The 18,066-nt window shown below is 45.6% G+C and overlaps 2 protein-coding genes across 2 annotated transcripts in view; one reads left to right on the top strand and one right to left on the bottom strand.

Moving 5' to 3' along the window:
- bop1 (BOP1 ribosomal biogenesis factor) overlaps positions 1-18,066 on the bottom strand; it is a 71,520-nt gene that overhangs the window by 28,475 nt on the left and 24,979 nt on the right. The window lies entirely within an intron of this gene.
- On the top strand, positions 5,861-13,582 carry scxa (scleraxis bHLH transcription factor a). The gene is made up of 2 exons (XM_064348347.1): positions 5,861-6,736; positions 12,773-13,582. Exons 1-2 carry the CDS (start codon positions 6,251-6,253, stop codon positions 12,809-12,811), a joined length of 525 nt encoding a protein of 174 aa, XP_064204417.1. The 5' UTR covers positions 5,861-6,250; the 3' UTR covers positions 12,812-13,582.

Below are 18,066 nucleotides of genomic sequence, written 5' to 3'. Positions count from 1 at the left end.
ATCAGTCTGCACCCAGCCGCACCGACTATTCCAAAAAACACAGCATCTGATATGCTGACATGGAGGGTGCAACCCCACTCAAGGCAAAAGCTCATTTTATACTGAAACTAGGCAGCCAGGCAGCAGGGACAGCTTTACACAACCGAAACGAAAGAGCTGCTGGGGCAGGCCCGGGGCGCGCCAGGTGAACGGTTTCGAACCGTCGACCGCGCGGGGGAATCTCCAGCCGCCCGCTCCGCTCGCGGCTCGCGTTTCGCTCGGGCGCGCTCGAAACGCCGCGGCGACTGCAAATCCGCTAACTCGCTCGGCTCGCCGCAACTGTGAGCGAATGCGCGTTCGCGCGGCCTCTAACGCGATCGCTCGCAATCCCCGGTAATCCCCGCCCAAACGCCGAGTTCCCCACCGAATCCTCGCAATCCGATTCCCCGTTCCCCTTTCCGCCGTGAGTCATCCTTCTGACGGGGCGATGTGACAGCGAGCGGAACGCGGGCGGGCCGGCCAATGGGCTGTGGGCTCAGTGCGCGGTGGCTGCACGCGGCCCTGTTACGGACAGCGTTACAGGCAGCCACCGCTAACAAGGAAGAACCTGGCAGGGAAGCGGCAGTCGGTCGGAAGAAATTGGAAAATGACTACAAAATGATGTCCAAAACCGAGAACGCCGTATGAATAATACAAAATAGAGGCTTATGGCACATTCCAGAGCTGAGGCTTTCACTTTCATTACATCACTGCAAATCTATTCCACAGAAAGCCTAATATGGTAGTCTTGCAAATATCAGGCGATATTAGGCAATTTTTTAGCCAAACTTAGATATTTTGACTTCTATTCCAGTACCCCGACATAATTCTTTGAAGCTATTTAGCGGTCCTTCATGGAATATATTTTAATGCCCTCTGCGGTATCTTTGCTTTAGGAATCGTTATAATCCCATCCAAAGCAAGAAACCGCCAAAAGACAATATTTAACCTAACCTTAATTAAACTTGGGAGTAGAAACTTTTCACATTCTAATCCGACAAAACCTCACCGTGCTATTGGAGGAACGGTTCCAAGCACACCCACTAGCCGTTTCGATAAATCTTAATGAAATGCAGAAGAGGTGTCTCTGTAGGGCAGTTCTGCTTATTCAGGTAGATCGCCCTCTTCTCAGTGTTTATGGCATCCACTGCTGAGACATTTTCACACTGCATTTACCACGTGTTGTGGAAAAGGAGTATAAATATTCAATTTAATATTCAAAATTACACTCAAAATACAAAAACCGTAACCTTTTGACAACAGTAAACCGTCAGAGAGGCGAGTGGACGCAGGACTCCAGGAGAAAGGGGCTCTGTTGATTTCGGTCTCCCCCCCCCCCCCACCCCAATGCATTTCAGGAGGAAAGAATGGGGTCGAAAGCAGGACCGATTACGTGGTCATTGTACTCCAGGCCTGTTTATATGCTTAATGCACTGCAAATGCACCCGAGAGAAAAGGCGCAATAAAAGAAGGGGCAGGAGCACTTTAATGATGGAAAACTGGGAGTAAGAGCGGCCTCGGCCCGGAACAAAAGGCCCGTCTAATTGCGTTTCTGCTTTTTTGCGTAGCCCCTCCCCCGTCCGCCTTCGCCGCGCAGATAAATTAATTGAAGTCGTCGGCTCTTCTGACCCCGGCGGGGTCTTTTCTTCCGCCCAGGCTGCCCGCCCGTCCGCCCGCCTGCGCGAACGCCCACACCGCAGCTCGCCGTGACGAGCGCAGCTGCCGCGCCTGTGCCGCGTTAGGAACGACGCAGGCCGCTTTCTGGAGCTTCCAGACGGCGGCGGTGCTCGCTCTACCCCCCAGATACCCCCCCATCCCCGCCACCCCCCCACATCCCCGGGCTGGACAGCAGACCACGGGACACAGCTCGGGTTGTGGCCCGTTGCCGGGGATCGTTTCCGAATTCTGACAGGCCTCCTAACCTGCCGCGCACCCACGCCGGAACGGGTCGGCCGCCGTGTGTGTGCGTACGCGCCGGGGGGGGGCGGGGGGGCGTGCAAAGATTCGGCAGGAGCGTTTTACAGATGGGTGTAGGGATTAAATGTCAGCCCAGAGAGAAGGAAGTAAAGGGGAGTAATTACATTCAGATGCTGGACGGCCCTGATGCTTTAAAGCGGGGCGATGGTGGCGGGGTGCCCGCGGATGACAGGGGGATAACAGCCAACGTCAGTTATGTCGGCCTTTATGAGGTACCAACAGGTACCATCTGACCAGAGGACTGAAGGGGGTTTAAATACCCTTAATGAAAGCTGCAGTTTTACCGGCCGAATCCTTCCTTTAAAAACTGACTGCCACCAAATATCTCCGCTCAACCAAAATAAAATTAAATGTTAAAACCTGAAATGTACTTCTCTAGAACCATAACAATTAAAGTCACAACTAATTCCGGGTGTTCCAATCCTCTCACGAGGCTCACTGAAAGGAAGAAAATAGCCTTGTAACTTTGAGACACAGACATTTTCGTAATTACAAAAAATATAAAACAATTCATGTTACCTAATACATACGGAGCTTCTAGAAAATATTTAATTCTTATAATGCCTGGTGTGCCAAGCTTGATATGATATGGCTACACTGTTTTTAATGACACTTCAGGCAAAGATGTTGTCGAAAATATTTTTTCCTGAATGGACTAAAGTTTAAAAACTGTCGTAACTCTGCAAATCCAATCGAAACACTGGAGTCTGGAATCCCTGCTCCCAACCTGCTGAAAATTGCTTTTCATATCAACCAAACTTTATCGCTAATGTAATGCTGCTGGCCCTTCCCAAAAAAATACCATTAACCTCCAAGTACTCATGTATTCTTACAGGCTAGAAAAAGGAACACATTTGTTTTAATTATAGGGACATAAAATTATTTCTTTTATATCCAGATTACCCAAATTTTTAATGTTATAATTGACAAAGGTTCTATTCAAATTTACTAAACAAAATATGAAAACTTCAATTCATATGTCAAAAATATGATGTTATGCTGAAGGCGAAAACACTTATTACTTTGTCAATTCCCACATAATAAATGTATTAATTGGGTTCTTAACTAAGAATGAATATAATCATAATTAAGAATGTCAACAAAACAAATTGACACATTACAAAGTAGAAAAAATATATACGTATTTGGAATTATAGAGCGTTAGTATTTCTGTACGAAGGCAAACTGATACTTTCAGTGTGCAGAGAGCACTATGGACAATAAATGTTAAAGCGATTTCACCTTAAAATTGGTTTCGCAGGGAAATGAAAAGCCAGGCAACTTCAGCATTTCTCACAGTTACGTAGGTGACAGAAGGAAATATTATTTCTTTGGAACAAGATAATCAAATGTGTTTCTACATGAGGAAACGGTCACACTGCTATTGTGTGCAAACGCAAATAATGACTTAGTACCCAATACAATAAAAATTCTCACTCTGTGCCTTTTTATTAACTTTTCTAATGTATAGGACTGCTCTCCAACCACAAAAAAATATTTTTGGTTGTCATTCAGGCAAGCCATGAATAAAGTCATTTGCAACGTAATTTTTCCCTTAATTCATACTGTTGTGCTATACTATGGCTTCCATGCTGTGTTTTTTGGATAGTTTTGCTTATTAAGGATTAAAAATAGTTACAGTGGTACAAAAACTGCCTTAAAAACTATATTAAACGCATGTGCGTCCAGTTAGTATGAAAGCGATTTCCAGTGAAGCATATGTTGGAGTTATTTCTCTTATTGGGGAGAGGCTCTGGAGGAGGGAGAGATACAGATCGCATCGGACACGGCACAAAGCTCAGACTGCCCGCCTGCCAACGGCTTTCTCATTGCATCACCTCCATTGTGTCCTCCACCACTTCCTCATAGACCGCACGCAAAAATAAAGCGATATTTAATGTAGCCCAATACAGAGGAGGCAGCCTTTGGACCCCATTCATTACACACCAAACAGCATGAAGGCATCTTTAGGAAGAGGGACAGTGGCTGATATAACAGACCTCCGGAAGATTCTGGGTAATGAGGTACCAGACTGGCCAAAATTTCAAATGCAATCCATCGGCTTACCTCACTAACTTCGATGGCCCAGAAGAAAAGGACACATCTATATTTAAGTGGTTTTACAACATCTCCGTTACAGATTTGGGTTTAGACTCCTCAGATGCTATTATCACTGCAGAAGTTGTCATTTGTGAAGAAATAAGAGCCAGACTGCACTTGACCACATCATTAAATTGTCAGACTGGCACTGACCGTATAAGTTAAAAATTCCTATAATATGTTCCTGAGGGGAAAAAAACTAGTCATAAATATAATTTCATATTTTCCATGCGACCAACTTACTATTACTTTTTCATCTTACTTAATAAATACATAAAAAATAAGAAATTACCATCTGATTGACCAGGACAGACATACTGCACTGCCTAATACCAATGCACTACTGATTACTGAAAATTCTTCAGAAACCTGGCTTTTACACTGAATTATTAATTTGCTTAACAAAAGTTTTACACAGATAATACACAGATTTACAAACAGAAATACGTACGCATACACACATTATATAATATATATATAGTGTCCAGGCTAATATATTCATTAGCCTGGACACTTAACAGACACAATTTAAGAGTACGAGTATGCATATAAAATTAAAGATAGGTCTGGTTAGGTCCCATAGTTCTAGGGATCAATGCCAGTGTCCCAAATAGTGGTTTGAAGCCACAACCCTCCTGTTACAAACTCAGGTCTTTGCACCTGGTGCAGAATTACCTCACAAGGGAACCGGCAGGTAAATGAAGGGGGAACATCAAAGGAAAGCCATCTCATTTTGCCTTACAAATGATTCAGGACTGAGCAGGTGCAGATGACACGCAGCCCAGCAGGGAGTACAGTTTGTGTTATTTTGTTAAATTTTGTTTTGGTCGGCGTGACCGAGCTAATCCAGTTGGAGGTTAACGGCAGAACGCGCAGCCGAGCCGGCTCGCGTTTCCATCTGTTAGCAAGTCTGCCGAGCTACTGGGGGAACATCTGCCCGGCTATCTGTGGATGGCCCGAGCCCAGGAAGCCAGTCTCACTGCAGCACAAGACTTACATTAAAAAGCCTTGGTGAAAGACGACGCAAAACCAGACAACAGGTTTCCTATATTGTTTATCAACACATTTCTTCTGCCGCTGACTGTTTGGTGTGGATTTTGCGGGTAAACTCCTAGATACTAATCAAAACAATAGGCCATCTTTTGAACCAGTGATATCTGGGATGAATGCGTGTTGCTTCTGAAACTGTATGTGTATGTGTGTACACACGTGTTCGTTTTTTTGTGTGAGTGTGTGTGTGTGGAATACACGTGTGTGTGTGTGTGTTTTTGTGTGTGAGCAACTGTGTGTGTGTTTTGTGCTTGTGTGTGTGTGTGTGTGTTTGTGTGAGTGAGTGAGTACATGCGTGCCCGTGCGCACGTGTGTGTGTGTGTGTGTGTGTGTGTGTGAGTGAGTGAGTACATGCGTGCCCGTGCGCACGCGTGTGTGTGTGTGTGTGTGTGCATGTGTGTGCGTATTTTCATGCCTGTGTGCATACAGGTCTAAGCGCACGTGTACTGCTTTCTTAATCAGTACAGTAGAGAGCCCAGTTGTCACCAGCCAGGCTGAGAGCCCTTGAGAGGACACTAAGTTCAGACAGCCTGCTACCACGCCTGCTAAGAGAGGCTACACCCCATTCCCTAGCACAGCCAGCATTTAGAGGGTTAAAAAGTGTATCAATAGCAGCAGAGCAGATCCACTCCGGCTCAGGCAGCCAGCCCGGGGATTTGCATACGCAGCGAAGGGGGGAGAAACGCAGCAGACACTCCCACCGGCTATAAAGCCCAAAACCATACTGAAACACTCAGACAGAAATCGCACGTGCATCCGCGTAGCGGGAGAGAGACGCGATCGAGAGCAGCCCCAGACGCCGCCGTTCTGACAAAGAGCCAGCCGCCACCGGGAGCCCCTTTTTCTTTTTTCCTTTCCCCTCACAGAAGGGAAACCACACAGGAACTTTACGCCAGAACCATGAACGGCCAAAGCGTTCTCAGCTCCTAAGGATCAGCTACAGGGTACCGGAGCGCTAACGGCCGCTCGCTCCGACACACGCGCGCGCGCGAGAGAGCAGCGGCTCGCAGGCTGCCCGTGTGCGGACGTTGAGAAGGCAGAGAAAGGAGCGGCGGAGAAGGAGGAGGAGGAGGAGGACGGAGGACGGAGGACGGAGGAAGGGAAGATGTCTTTCGCCATGGTGCGCCCGGCCCCCAGCAGGTTCCTGTACTCCGACATCAGCATGCTGTCCGAGGACGAGGAGAACGGCAGCGAGAGCTCGGGCTCCGACGAGAAGTCCTTCCGCCAGCGCAAGCCCGGCGTGCTGCTGGACACGCTGCCGGGCCCGTTCGGCACGGGCCGCCAGCGCAACGCCGCCAACGCCCGCGAGCGCGACCGCACCAACAGCGTCAACACGGCCTTCACCGCGCTGCGCACGCTCATCCCCACCGAGCCGGCCGACCGCAAGCTGTCCAAGATCGAGACGCTGCGCCTGGCCTCCAGCTACATCTCGCACCTGGGCAACGTGCTGCTGGTGGGCGAGGCCTGCGGCGACGGGCAGCCCTGCCACACCACCGCCTCCTTCTACCACCACAGCTCGCCCGCCCGCGACTCCGACAGCCCCCAGCCCAAGCAGATCTGCACGTTCTGCCTCAGCAACCAGAGGAGACTGGTGAGTACCGCCTGACCGTCTTACCGCCAGCACCGCAGCGCGACCGCGACCCCACCGCGGTTTAGCCCTCCTGGGTTTCCCTGAGAAGCGATCTGAGGTCAGGAGCGCAATCTCTGCATTCGGGAATCCATCCCATCTATCCATGCGTCGCTCGGACGACTGCATCATAACCAGGCAAATCTGAGAATGCTTAGTTGCTAAAATAGCCTGACAGGGTGGAACTCTTTCAAGACCCGGACGGGATAAAATATGACTTTTCCGCTAAAATGCTGAAAAAAAATGCACGTTTATCACCGTGCATAAAACAAGATCCAAGTTCTAATTCGAAACAAATCCTTTTAAAAAAAGGGCCTCAGACAGGTTCCCGGGACTGTACTGTAGAACTTGCGTCAGGTGGAAAGAGTCACAGTAGAGATTCACGTTACTTCAGGTAATGCGTCACTGGAATCTCCCCTTTCGTTTCTGTCTTTCAGAAACGAACGCAACCGAAATTTTATAAATATCAACAATTCCGTGTCAGTGTGCTGACTTTTCAGCACAGAGACTTTGGTTCACACAGCGTTTTGTGTAGCACCTGCAGGCGGTGAAGCTGTAAAGCAGCGTGCACACCTGTACCCCTCGCTGTCAGGGGCAATTGGGGTCCTGGGGGTCACCCCCTGAAATGGGCAACTGAATGGGGACGTGCTTCGCTTTTTAAGCAGCGTACACTGAAGGAGGCTACATACTTCTCCACTCTTACCAAAGCACAGCATTTCGAAGAAGACAAACTTTTGGTGCCCGACTGTGTCTCTATGTACTCGTCTGTAAACACTTTTGTTGACCGAAGCTTGTAAAACTAACGGCGCAATAAATTAAAAATAAAACCCGAGTATCACGCTCAGGCACGAGAGAGCACGAAAATACAAAAGCCAGAAAGAGAGGGAGCTGTAATTTAGACTTACACGCCAAGGCTTTTCAAATCTGAAATATACCATGCGCTCCGGTCTCTGCTCCATACCATTTCTGGTTAAATCACGACCACAATGCCTCATTTTATCCGAGGGAACTTAAAAAGATTCCAGAAAGCATTTCCTCAGTAAAAGTCAATCAAACTGAGAGTCAGAATCTCCAGCAGAAACGCGCATTAACTTTCCTCTAAAGTGAGCAGAAGAAGCACGTTGGCATGATTTAAATCGCAGGGGAAAAAAAGCTAAAAGCTGGAAGCAGAATTGCACGCAAGGTCAAGCCTCGTCAGCTGCTTTATTCCCAAGGCTACCTGTGTGGCATCCCAGGGGCTCTAACCCAACATCCTGACTCTTCCCTGATTTTTAAGTAATAATGCTGTCAAGCAAATTCACCACTTGCTAAAATCTGCTTCATATTCTCAGCAGCTGAAACGCATTAGAACATAAGGTTTCTTTTTTCTCCTCAGCCCCATCTGATTCAAGCATGTGCATCTTAGATGTCACAGCATCATTATTCCTATAATACAACAAAAGCCTACATATTAAACCATTTTAAATCAGTTTAAAGCACAACTACATTTCAACATGCTATACATTAGATACCTGTGCTTTTCTTCCTGTTAAAACTACTGGTTTTATAATGGCATGTTATCTGAATGGGTTTTCTAAAAACGCATACACGTTTTAATTATATTTCTGATTTCAAACAAAAATAATAAAGTGCATTTCATTGTCTTCTTCCTGCATAAAATGGAAGTAAAACAGGTTCCATTTTGTTTAATTTCACTTCACTAATATGGTATTTTTTCTATTAAGTGAACATAGGCTGCATAAAGTGCTAATATTTTAAAAAACATATAGCAGTTGCACAAATAAGTAGATTCAATAAGCACTGAACAAGAGGGCTGTTGGGTGGCTCATCGTCTTAAAGCACTGTTCTAGTGTATGGATGTCTGGTTTCAAATCTGGACCGTGCCAGCGCCGACCATGGACGGTGGCCCCGCTAGGCCATGCACAGCCGGCTGTAGCATCAGCCAGGTCTGGGAGGGTTTCAGTCTGATTACAGCCCGACTCTCAGCTGTGCTTCGGAGAATGGCACATGCCTGTCTGTGCTCTCCCACATTGACAGCAGAGGCGGCAGCAATGATATATTCTCAAATTTAACACTATTATATATGTATAACTGCGTAATATTCAGATAGTTACAACTTAGCTGTTCATCTCGAAGACAAACTTTGGCCAAGGAAGTTGCAAAATGTCGAAGGTCTAAGGGATTAAATATGCCTTTCAAGCCAAAATATCTATGGTGCCACGAGTGTGAACCATCAGTCCATGAGGCACAGTCGAGTTACCAGAAAATTATATTTCTGGCAATTAGTGTATTTCTCTCTCTCTCACTGTTTTAAGAGACTGACACCTGTGCTTCAGGGAGTCACAGCAGCCTACAGCACACTGCTTTGCATTGAAATACATCATTTGTGATCTGCATAAATTTGGTGTTTTTTTTCCTGCGCTACCAACCGGTGTAGAACATTCCAGAAACTACACAGGAACACAACTGAAGGCATTGTGGACTTCAGTATCAACACCGACTGCTATTTCGCACACCACTTATAGAAACGGCACCTACTGATTGGCTCATGAAGTACTGAGGCTAAAATAGTAAATATTACAGCTTTATATTACAATTTTTATAATTTTTTATTTTCTTTATGAATTTTACTTAGCCTGTTCTTCAATAAGTTGTTTCATGTAAATCTTTCAATGCTACATTTGACCATAATCAATGCCTATTTGAGAAATAAAGCAACTTCCGGTCACATCATTAGTAACAATAGCCCCTATTGGACACTATTCTCATGGCTGGAAGCAATTCTACCTCTGACTCGGGCAGAGTAAACCAGCAAATGAGATAATAGTGCTTTAAGTGTTTTATCCAGTATTAAAGCCGTGTCTATACAATTTTTGGTTGGGCTGATATTTGAAACAGATTGGCCTTTTCTTTTGAAGTCAGGGTTTAAGAGCTAAAACCACTCACTTTAAACCGCACTCACTCCTCGCCCATACTTAGAGCTCATTACACCATGAAAGCCCCATTCAGCCAGGACTCATTTCTTTATTGTTTCGAAGCAGGGGACTAAAAAGTAACCGAAATAAAAAGGAAACACATTGACGGATTTCTGAATTTCAAACGCGAAAGAGCCGCCAAATATATATTTCCGTTTTCCGGGCTGCAGTCGGGGCAAGTGGGTCAGCGAGGATGGGGGGACGCCGAAAAAAATACAAACTGCAGGGAGATCAAAACTGACGAGTGGAACTGGCGCTTGTCTGCACGTTGCCCAGACACTTAAAAAAAAAAAAAAAAAAAAACAGGCAACCATTACCATAATCTTAACCTCATGACGCGCTAATGTTGCTGTTCGCTGGCTGTCAGACGCTAAGATAACATCAAAGGTGCGTAAGTCGGAGCGCTAGCGCTAGCCGAGCCGCGAGCGCCCGCGTCCCCGACCCGCGTACCCGACCCGCTCCCCTCATTTGCGGGGTCGTCTTGTCAAACTCCATACCTCCTCCGGCCCGCGCTTTTACACATCTGGCAAAGATTTGCGTCCATCTTGAGCGGAGCAGCAGAGGCCTGCGTTTCTCCGCATAAACAGATTCGTCCTCCGGTTCAGTATTTCGGGGCTCCGCAAACCGCACTTTTCCACCGAGGCCCTCCGGCTTTTCGCTCGTTTGGGAGAGGACGTGCAATAAAACGGACCACAGGGCTGTGGTAAGATGCAATCGAGTCACACCTTGCAGCCCACGGCCTTTTTTGTGAGGCCAGGCCTTTTTTTTCGGTACAGGTTGGGATTTTTTAAATGAAAAGCATAAAGCACATTAAAAAAAAAACGCAGAACGTTATATTATCTTGCATCGGTAAAGGGGTGCAATTTTCTCCCTCTAATACGTCTACCAGGCGACGGCCTGGCCTGGCCCCTGACAGTGCTGGGGGATTACACAGCCATACACACAGGGGCAGACGTGCCAAATGTAAATGTTCGACACGAGCACGAGGGAAACTACTTCTGTGCGGCGAAAAATGGCTTGACGTATCGCTTTTCCCGCTGCGGAGGTAACCGGGTAAATCACTAATTGAGTAAGGAGAGATTCCACGTCCCAGAGCCGTTTGCTCAAACCAGGCCCGATACTCTCTGTAATTAGCAACGCGAGCGCCTTCGTTAGCAACGCGCGGGAGCGGTTACACCAGGGCTGACCCACCGCGCGACAGGAGTCAGTCGCCGCAAAACCGCGAACACGTACGACGCGTCACACAAAACGGGAGCAGCGCGAAATACTGCACAAAATGCAGCGCAAAAGAACCAGGCAGGATGAAGATAAACGAAGGAACCACTTACTGATTGGTTGCATTTACACTTCCCGCGTAAAAATGGAACTTTTTCCAAAATAAGGCCTCGACCCATGTTTCGAGAAGTTTCATAAATGGGAAAAAAAAACTTTCATTAATTTGGCACAGATTTAAATGCATTGGTCTACAAAGTAATTTACTGCAGCTGTGATTTCGACTGCTGTCAAGTAATTATTTACTTTTACATTAAGTAGTTTCACCATAGACTGAGCAAATGTAATGGATAAACACACCTCACTATAACAAAGTTATTTTACATAATTTAGATGATTTCACATTTATTTTAGTCAAGTAAATAGGATTCACAATCCTTATATGCAGTTAAAGTAAAATAAAAATGAAAAAAAGAGAAAAAAAACACAGACAAATTACATCATCAGGGTTTTTCTTCGAATAACAGGGACGAACACTGAGACTCGCGAGCTCTGTGATAAAATGACAGCTAATCCCCTTCATATGAATAACATTATCAGAACTAATCGGCACGGCTAAGGGGTGTGAAATGTGCCGTTTTGGGCCGGGGGAGAGAGAGAGAGAGAGAGGGGCTGCTTTCAATAACCCAAACAGACGTGTGACAGAGAGGGGTAAAGTTACAGAGCTGGAAACTCATATCCCCCTCTTACCTCATACGCACACACACACAAGGAGCAGCTGACAAGTCCTCCCATTGTAACCATTTACCAATCTGCCAACATTACCTGTCAGGCCAGGACCAAACAAAATATTTGTGTTAAAAGTCAAGTCTTAGGTGACAACTGGGCTGGGGAGGAGGGAAATAACCTGCTTCTATACGTGGTCATTTAATATTCTGCGATGATGACCGTAGCACATCTCTTGAGGGGGAAAGGTTTTGCCTATTTATGAAAGAAATTATTAAAATCCTCTCAAACTCAAACTAGAGAAAATATATTTAAAGAAAGCCTTTGAATAATCTAGCCAGTGCTTAATCCCTTTCCATTTTAACTGTCTTCTAATAAGGTGAAGGTGTTCTAAAGGTGAAGACGGAAAAATATTATCATACCAAATACAGGATATGAAAGATAAACGTTACACACAATCCTGTTAGTCTGGTTTAAGTGATCTGCAGGTGTTTGAGTGCCACTTATAGGTGGCACTGGGAAAATGGGGGGGGAAAAAAAGTTTTTATATGTTTTTAAACTAGATTTAATTTCACCTACTGTTTAAGCGGCGTGTTTTGACTGCGAGCGCCAGCCAAATTCAGATGTTGTACAGGAGGAAACAATGACATTCCAGCCACTCGCGCTTTCACCACCGCCAGCCAGGGTAATCTGAGCCAGGTGCGCCCCAAAACAGGGAGAGGTGAGAACAGAAAATACGAACTGCTTTCCGAGGCCCCCTTCCGAGCCAGAAAGCTGGCATGTGGAGGAAATGCAGTCGGCTCAAGAGAGCGCAATTCTCAGCCTGTCAGAGAGGCTGCACGTCCTTTTGATAAAGGCAATGAACCGCCTTTGCCAATTTACACCATCACTGATTTCTTTCTGTTTTTTCCCCCTGAATATTAATAAGGTAAAATAAACAACACTTTCAGAATTTGGAAAAGATTTTACATTTAAAAATAGAAGGGAAGCTGCATCATTTGTCCAGGTTCTTTTTTTTTTTTTAATGCATTTTGCTGTGGGGCTACTACTGTAAGTCTAATGAATAATATAATATTTTCTCTTTCAGGGCAAAGACAGAGAAAGGAAAACAGCTCTAAGAAGTTAATACCAACAGGAATGGAATCACATAATAAAGCGGTGAACTATGCAACACAAACAACCCGGACCTGTTATCAAAACAAGACATGTATCAGTTGTATATATGCAAATATAAATATATATATTTAAATACGTTAGAAATCTGGGACGTGAAGGCTCGGCTGCTTAAATGGGATTCTCAGACTGGAGAGACACTGGGCTTCCCGGACTTCCGCTCGTCTGACGAGGGCTTCCGTTTCCATTCTAAACTGGGTACACTCACGCATCGTTAAAGAAATACCAAACAGAACAATCCTTTAATAGATGAATGAAGTCCTGCTTTTGAGCGTACGACGTTCCAAAAAAAAAAAAAAATGCGGATGGACGGACCGGGGTGACGTGACACAGAACAACGGACAGACACAGCAGCGGGCCGTCGGACGCTAGCGTGCCCGCTGCGGACACGCCCAAGTGCGCTCCAAAAAAAAAAGAGCATCTGTCCGCGGAGAAAATTTACATCAGCGAGCACACCATGGCTTGTTTCCTGCCTGTGAGGGAGAGAGGGAGGGGGAGGGGGTGGGGTCCAGCTGTTCTTGCGCCTCACTTTTCACACGTTATGGTGTCGCGCGCTTTGCGCACGTTCGTGGCTCACACAAGGCTGCGACCTGCTCCTCTCCCAGGTTCTCACCACTACCTGCTGGGCTCACGTGTCTCTGATGTTCTGTATCGAATGGCGAATATTTGGTTTGAAATAAAATGCTGCATTTATATTGGACAAAATAAAATATGTTCACAAACACCCTGGCTTCAATGCATCAGTCATTTTAATTGTTGTTAAATAATAAATAAATCTCACAAAAAAAAGATAAACACTTACTACGGTGAAAAATATGGTCAAATGCTTTCAGTTCTATGTGCCAGCAATGGTTTTTGAACCCTATCCAGTCCATGAAGATGCTTTTGCTTTTTTTGCTGTATTATTGCAGTGTGCGCACGTGTGTGTGTGTGCTCACGTGTGTGTGCGCTTGCGTGTACTTGTGTGCGCAGGTACAGGTATAGACATAGCATTTTGAAAATTTGATCCTGTTGATGTACATCTTCAAGTAACACATACATAATGCATGTCCACTCAAGCTACCACAGAAACCTCAGCAGGACTTCAGCTATGTTCCCTCAAATGAGAAAGAGAGCCATGACAGATTGGGATCAAAATCCTTCTGACCTGTCCCCGGAGATCCGCAAAAGCTGTATTTCCATCGCATCTTCGGACTAGTGACATATTTATGGGCTGCCTAGCGTAGCGTCTAAATAAAAACCAAGCCTATTTTATTAATGCAAGACCGCTTTAAAGATGGATGTCTTTCTGCTCCGCTTCACTCCAGAGAATTACAACTTCGACAAGACTGTTGAAACATGCGCATGTTACGAATCACGCAAGCTCGGGGAGAGAGCCCTCTCCTCCGATTAATCAGCGCACGCAGGACAGAAAGCCCGCGGTCTCTCAGAGTGCGAGCGAACTACAGCTGCGGCTACGGCACCGGGACGTTTATCGGGAATCGTGACGACGATTGGACTTTCCGCAAGCGCCTTCGGCAAACCTCAGGCCCCGATGCTTTTAGCTCTGACTTTCGCTTTGAACAACCCAACCGTGCTGTAATAACCTAAAGCAATCTCTTTTACCTCAGCTGCTCCAGCGAAATCCAGCCGTGTAAATGCTTTTTGAATGACTACGTTTCTGTAAAAAAAAAAAAAAAAAAACTGGAAAAAAGTTTGGGCAATTTTTAGAAGATAAGCGCATCTGTTATGTCAATCAGTAAATAAGAGGAAACCAAGACAGGACAAAACAAAACATGCTACTGCACTCGAGAAAGACAGAACATGCTACAGAACCAAATGCCAGTACCACAAAACCAGAACAAGACATCATCATTTTAAAACTCTTAAACAAAACTGAAGAATTAAATTATGCCTTGAATTTGCCACAACTGATTAAGTGCTCCTAATATTGTATATCAAGCATATCCATTAAACAAATGTAATGTACCTACTGAAATTCAGAAATGGGCTTTTTCAACACCGTATGCTGGTGGAGCAGAATTTCTTTCAACTACTTAATCAAAACTAAACAACAAACAGGTATTTTACAGAGGCAAAGATCCTCCTGGTATCACTGTATTTGCACACAATTTCTACATTTACAGAATAAAACTAATAACTATGGTCCCTTTTAGTTTTATTCATATTTATGCAAATAAAGTTATAAAGATTTCATATTCGACTAACTGTGGACATACAAACTTTAAATTTGTATTTATATTTATTACACCATTTTCATCTGTGCATAAATACAGAGAGAGAGAGAGAGAGAGACCATCATTCTTAGCCACTAACAAGACATTAATTATGAAGCTTCCTTGTATTTCTTCAATTTAAATCTAATCTAACTCATCTGCAAACAATGGCTTTTTTCAAACCCCTGCTTTCCAGGTTTCATGGCTGACTTTCAAACAGGAAGAATCTTAGTTGTTGCATGCTTGATAATGTAGCATTAGACTCTTGAAATAAATGTCTTTTTGTACAATATACTGCAGCAAAATATGGCAAACTATTACATAACCGCTGTTATAGATCATCGTATAAAACCAAATGCAGTTATTTACAGCAGCAAGCACGTAAATCAACGTACTTAAATATAAACATAATTCATTTGAATATGTGCAATATAACTGCCATGCATTAGTACATTTACGCATGGGGTTGGGAGTTGGGAGGGGGACGGGTTTGGAGCGGGACGGGATTTGGAGTGGGGGACGGGTTGGATGGGGTTTGAGAGCGGGGATGGAGGTTTGGGAGTGGGGAGGGGGTTGGGAGTGGGGGACGGGGTTTGGGAGTGGGGGCGGGTTTGAGAGCGGGGAGGAGGTTTGGGAGTGGGTGAAGGGGTTTGGGAGCGGGGACGGGGTTTGGGAGTGGGTGACAGGGGTTGGGAAGTGGGGGACGGGGTTTGAGAGCGGGGGACGGAGGTTTGGGAGTGGGGTAAGGGGGTTTGCGAGCGGGGGACGGGGGTTTGGGAGTGGGTGGACAGGGGTTGGGAAGTGGTGGACAGGAGTGGGGAGCGGGGTACGGGGGTTAGGGAGTGGGTGGACAGGGGTTGGGCAGCGGTGGACGAGGAGTAAGGAGCCGGGTACGAGGGTTTGGGTGTGGGAGACGGGGGGTGCAGACTGCACAAAGTGGCCCATTAAAGGAGTGCTGACAGTGAAGGGAGGCAGACGGGTGGGCTCCAGGCCGGGCGGGCCTTTAAATGGGGGCAGATGGGATACGCAGGTAGACGTCCCTGGCACCCTGCCCGTCGCCGAAACTGGTCGTCTGACCGTGGAGGAAGCAACCACACCTGTGGAATTCCGCTCTCTCTCCCTTTCTCTTTCGCTGTCCCTCTCTCTCTCTAATCCCTCTCTCGTCCACCTCAGCGGCTCTCTGGGGAGAGCCGCTCGGATATCCGTCCTCCGCCCCCCCAGTCGCTTCTCGAACCCGCTGTGGTCGTCCGCCCTGTCGGCCTCCCAGAGGGCTCTCTCTCTCTTTCACACGTCACACCGCCAAGCGCTAAAGCCCAGGCTGCTCACTGAGCCACAGGTCCGGTCAAACGGCACAAAACAAACTGCGATGTGCTGTTGTGTGTGTGCGTGTGTGTGTGTGCGTGTGTGTGTGGGCGTGCGTGTGTGTGTGTGTGTGTGGTGTGCGCGTGGTGTGTGTGCGTGCGTGCGTGCGTCTGCCATGTCCATTCAGCTAATTAGTCCTACTCATTATTGTCCACCGTGACAAATTGCTACGATTATACCGTCTCCATTACCATAACACCACTATTATCACCACAATGAACACACAGTATAGACATTTATAACACCATAAAAAATATAGTACATATAAATCAGTATCTTGACAAAATACGGACCAATTTTGCACTTTAGAATTACAGAACAGATTCCTGACCCTGCCGTGAGTGGCTGGGACTGTGTACGAGGGTGGTTGCAACTGAAAGTAATTTTGCTGTTCTTACAACAGACAGCACACCTCAGCGTGTGACACTCCATCAGAAGGCACAATATGCTTCAGCACAGACATCTGGTTTCAGTTGGCAATATCTTGCCCAATATGCATTCTGTGAACATCCAACAGTACAACACGACCGTTTAAACCACTTCTTCGTCGTCTTCTTCTTCTTCCTCCTTCTCCCGCATTATCTCCCGAGACCAAATGTTCAGAACTCGGTGATAAGAGGGGTAGAAATTGGCGAGATATTCCAATCAGTCGCAATCACAGACCAACGTTTGTGGTGGTAAAGCGGTGAAACCCAGGTGGTGTCAGCTTGTGGCTTTTCCATTTTTTTTTTTTTCTCTCTTTCATTTTCTTCACCATGCACAAGACAGGCCGCTAAGCAAACAACAAAACCCAGACTTTAACTGATCTCTGCCCCACAGCCAATATCAGAGCTCTTCATAACAAAGACACTGAAATGATACCCATTCTGTCTTTGAGCGTTTCAATTCTGTAATGTTATATCACAACTGGTTGCAACAGACAATCTCTGTGAGCAGATATTAGGGGTGTAACGGTACACAAAATCTTGATTCGTCCTGCACATTGGCTTAGACTTCATGGTTCGGTACATTTTTAGTACAGCAGGAAAAAAAATTTTTTTAATGTGAAATATAGCATTTTTTTGCATTTATTATGAAAATGTAAACAATGCAAACTGACCGTAATTTAATGCAGAACTAAATAAGGCACTTTAGCACAAAGTCATCACGGGAACTTTATTGTGAATTTAAGTTCAGCACAAAAAAACTATTCAGCATGTCTTAAACAAGACTGTCTGTTATTGTCGGGGTTTGCGCGTGCCGAACCGAATATCCTGTATCAAAGGTTTCAGTACGAATACGTGTACAGTTACACCGCTAGTGTTACATCTGGGAGAATAGGACACATTTGCATCTCCACCACTAAAGATTGTTATTTCTCTGAGGAAAAGACTTGACTAAAAATGTTAATCACGGCATATTAATTGTAAATAAACATATTTAAAGTAAGCAAGAGTTGGGGATCATTTAAAAGACGATGTTTACATTTCTCCTGATGTTATTAAGCATTTGCCCATGATAAGCAGGCTAGTAAAACGAAAGTGGGATCATTTAATCTTTAAAAAATAAAACAAAATTAGCACGGTCACACTGTAAATCATGCTGTGTGTATACTTTGGCTGCGGAGGCCTTGGCTGTTCCAGCACGTCTT

Source organism: Anguilla rostrata, chromosome 8 (genome assembly GCF_018555375.3).
Source record: "Anguilla rostrata isolate EN2019 chromosome 8, ASM1855537v3, whole genome shotgun sequence".
Classification (NCBI taxonomy): Eukaryota; Metazoa; Chordata; class Actinopteri; order Anguilliformes; family Anguillidae; genus Anguilla; species Anguilla rostrata.
The sequence above is the reverse complement of the archived record's forward strand: the minus strand, read 5'-3'. Positions and strand labels throughout refer to the sequence as shown.

Bases quoted from the DNA above. Each gene is read 5' to 3' on its own strand.
- scxa (XM_064348347.1), top strand. From the start codon at position 6,251: ATGTCTTTCGCCATGGTGCGCCCGGCCCCCAGCAGGTTCCTGTACTCC. The intron at 6,737-12,772 runs GTGAGTACCGCC...TTTCTCTTTCAG, and splicing joins TCAGCAACCAGAGGAGACTG to GGCAAAGACAGAGAAAGGAA.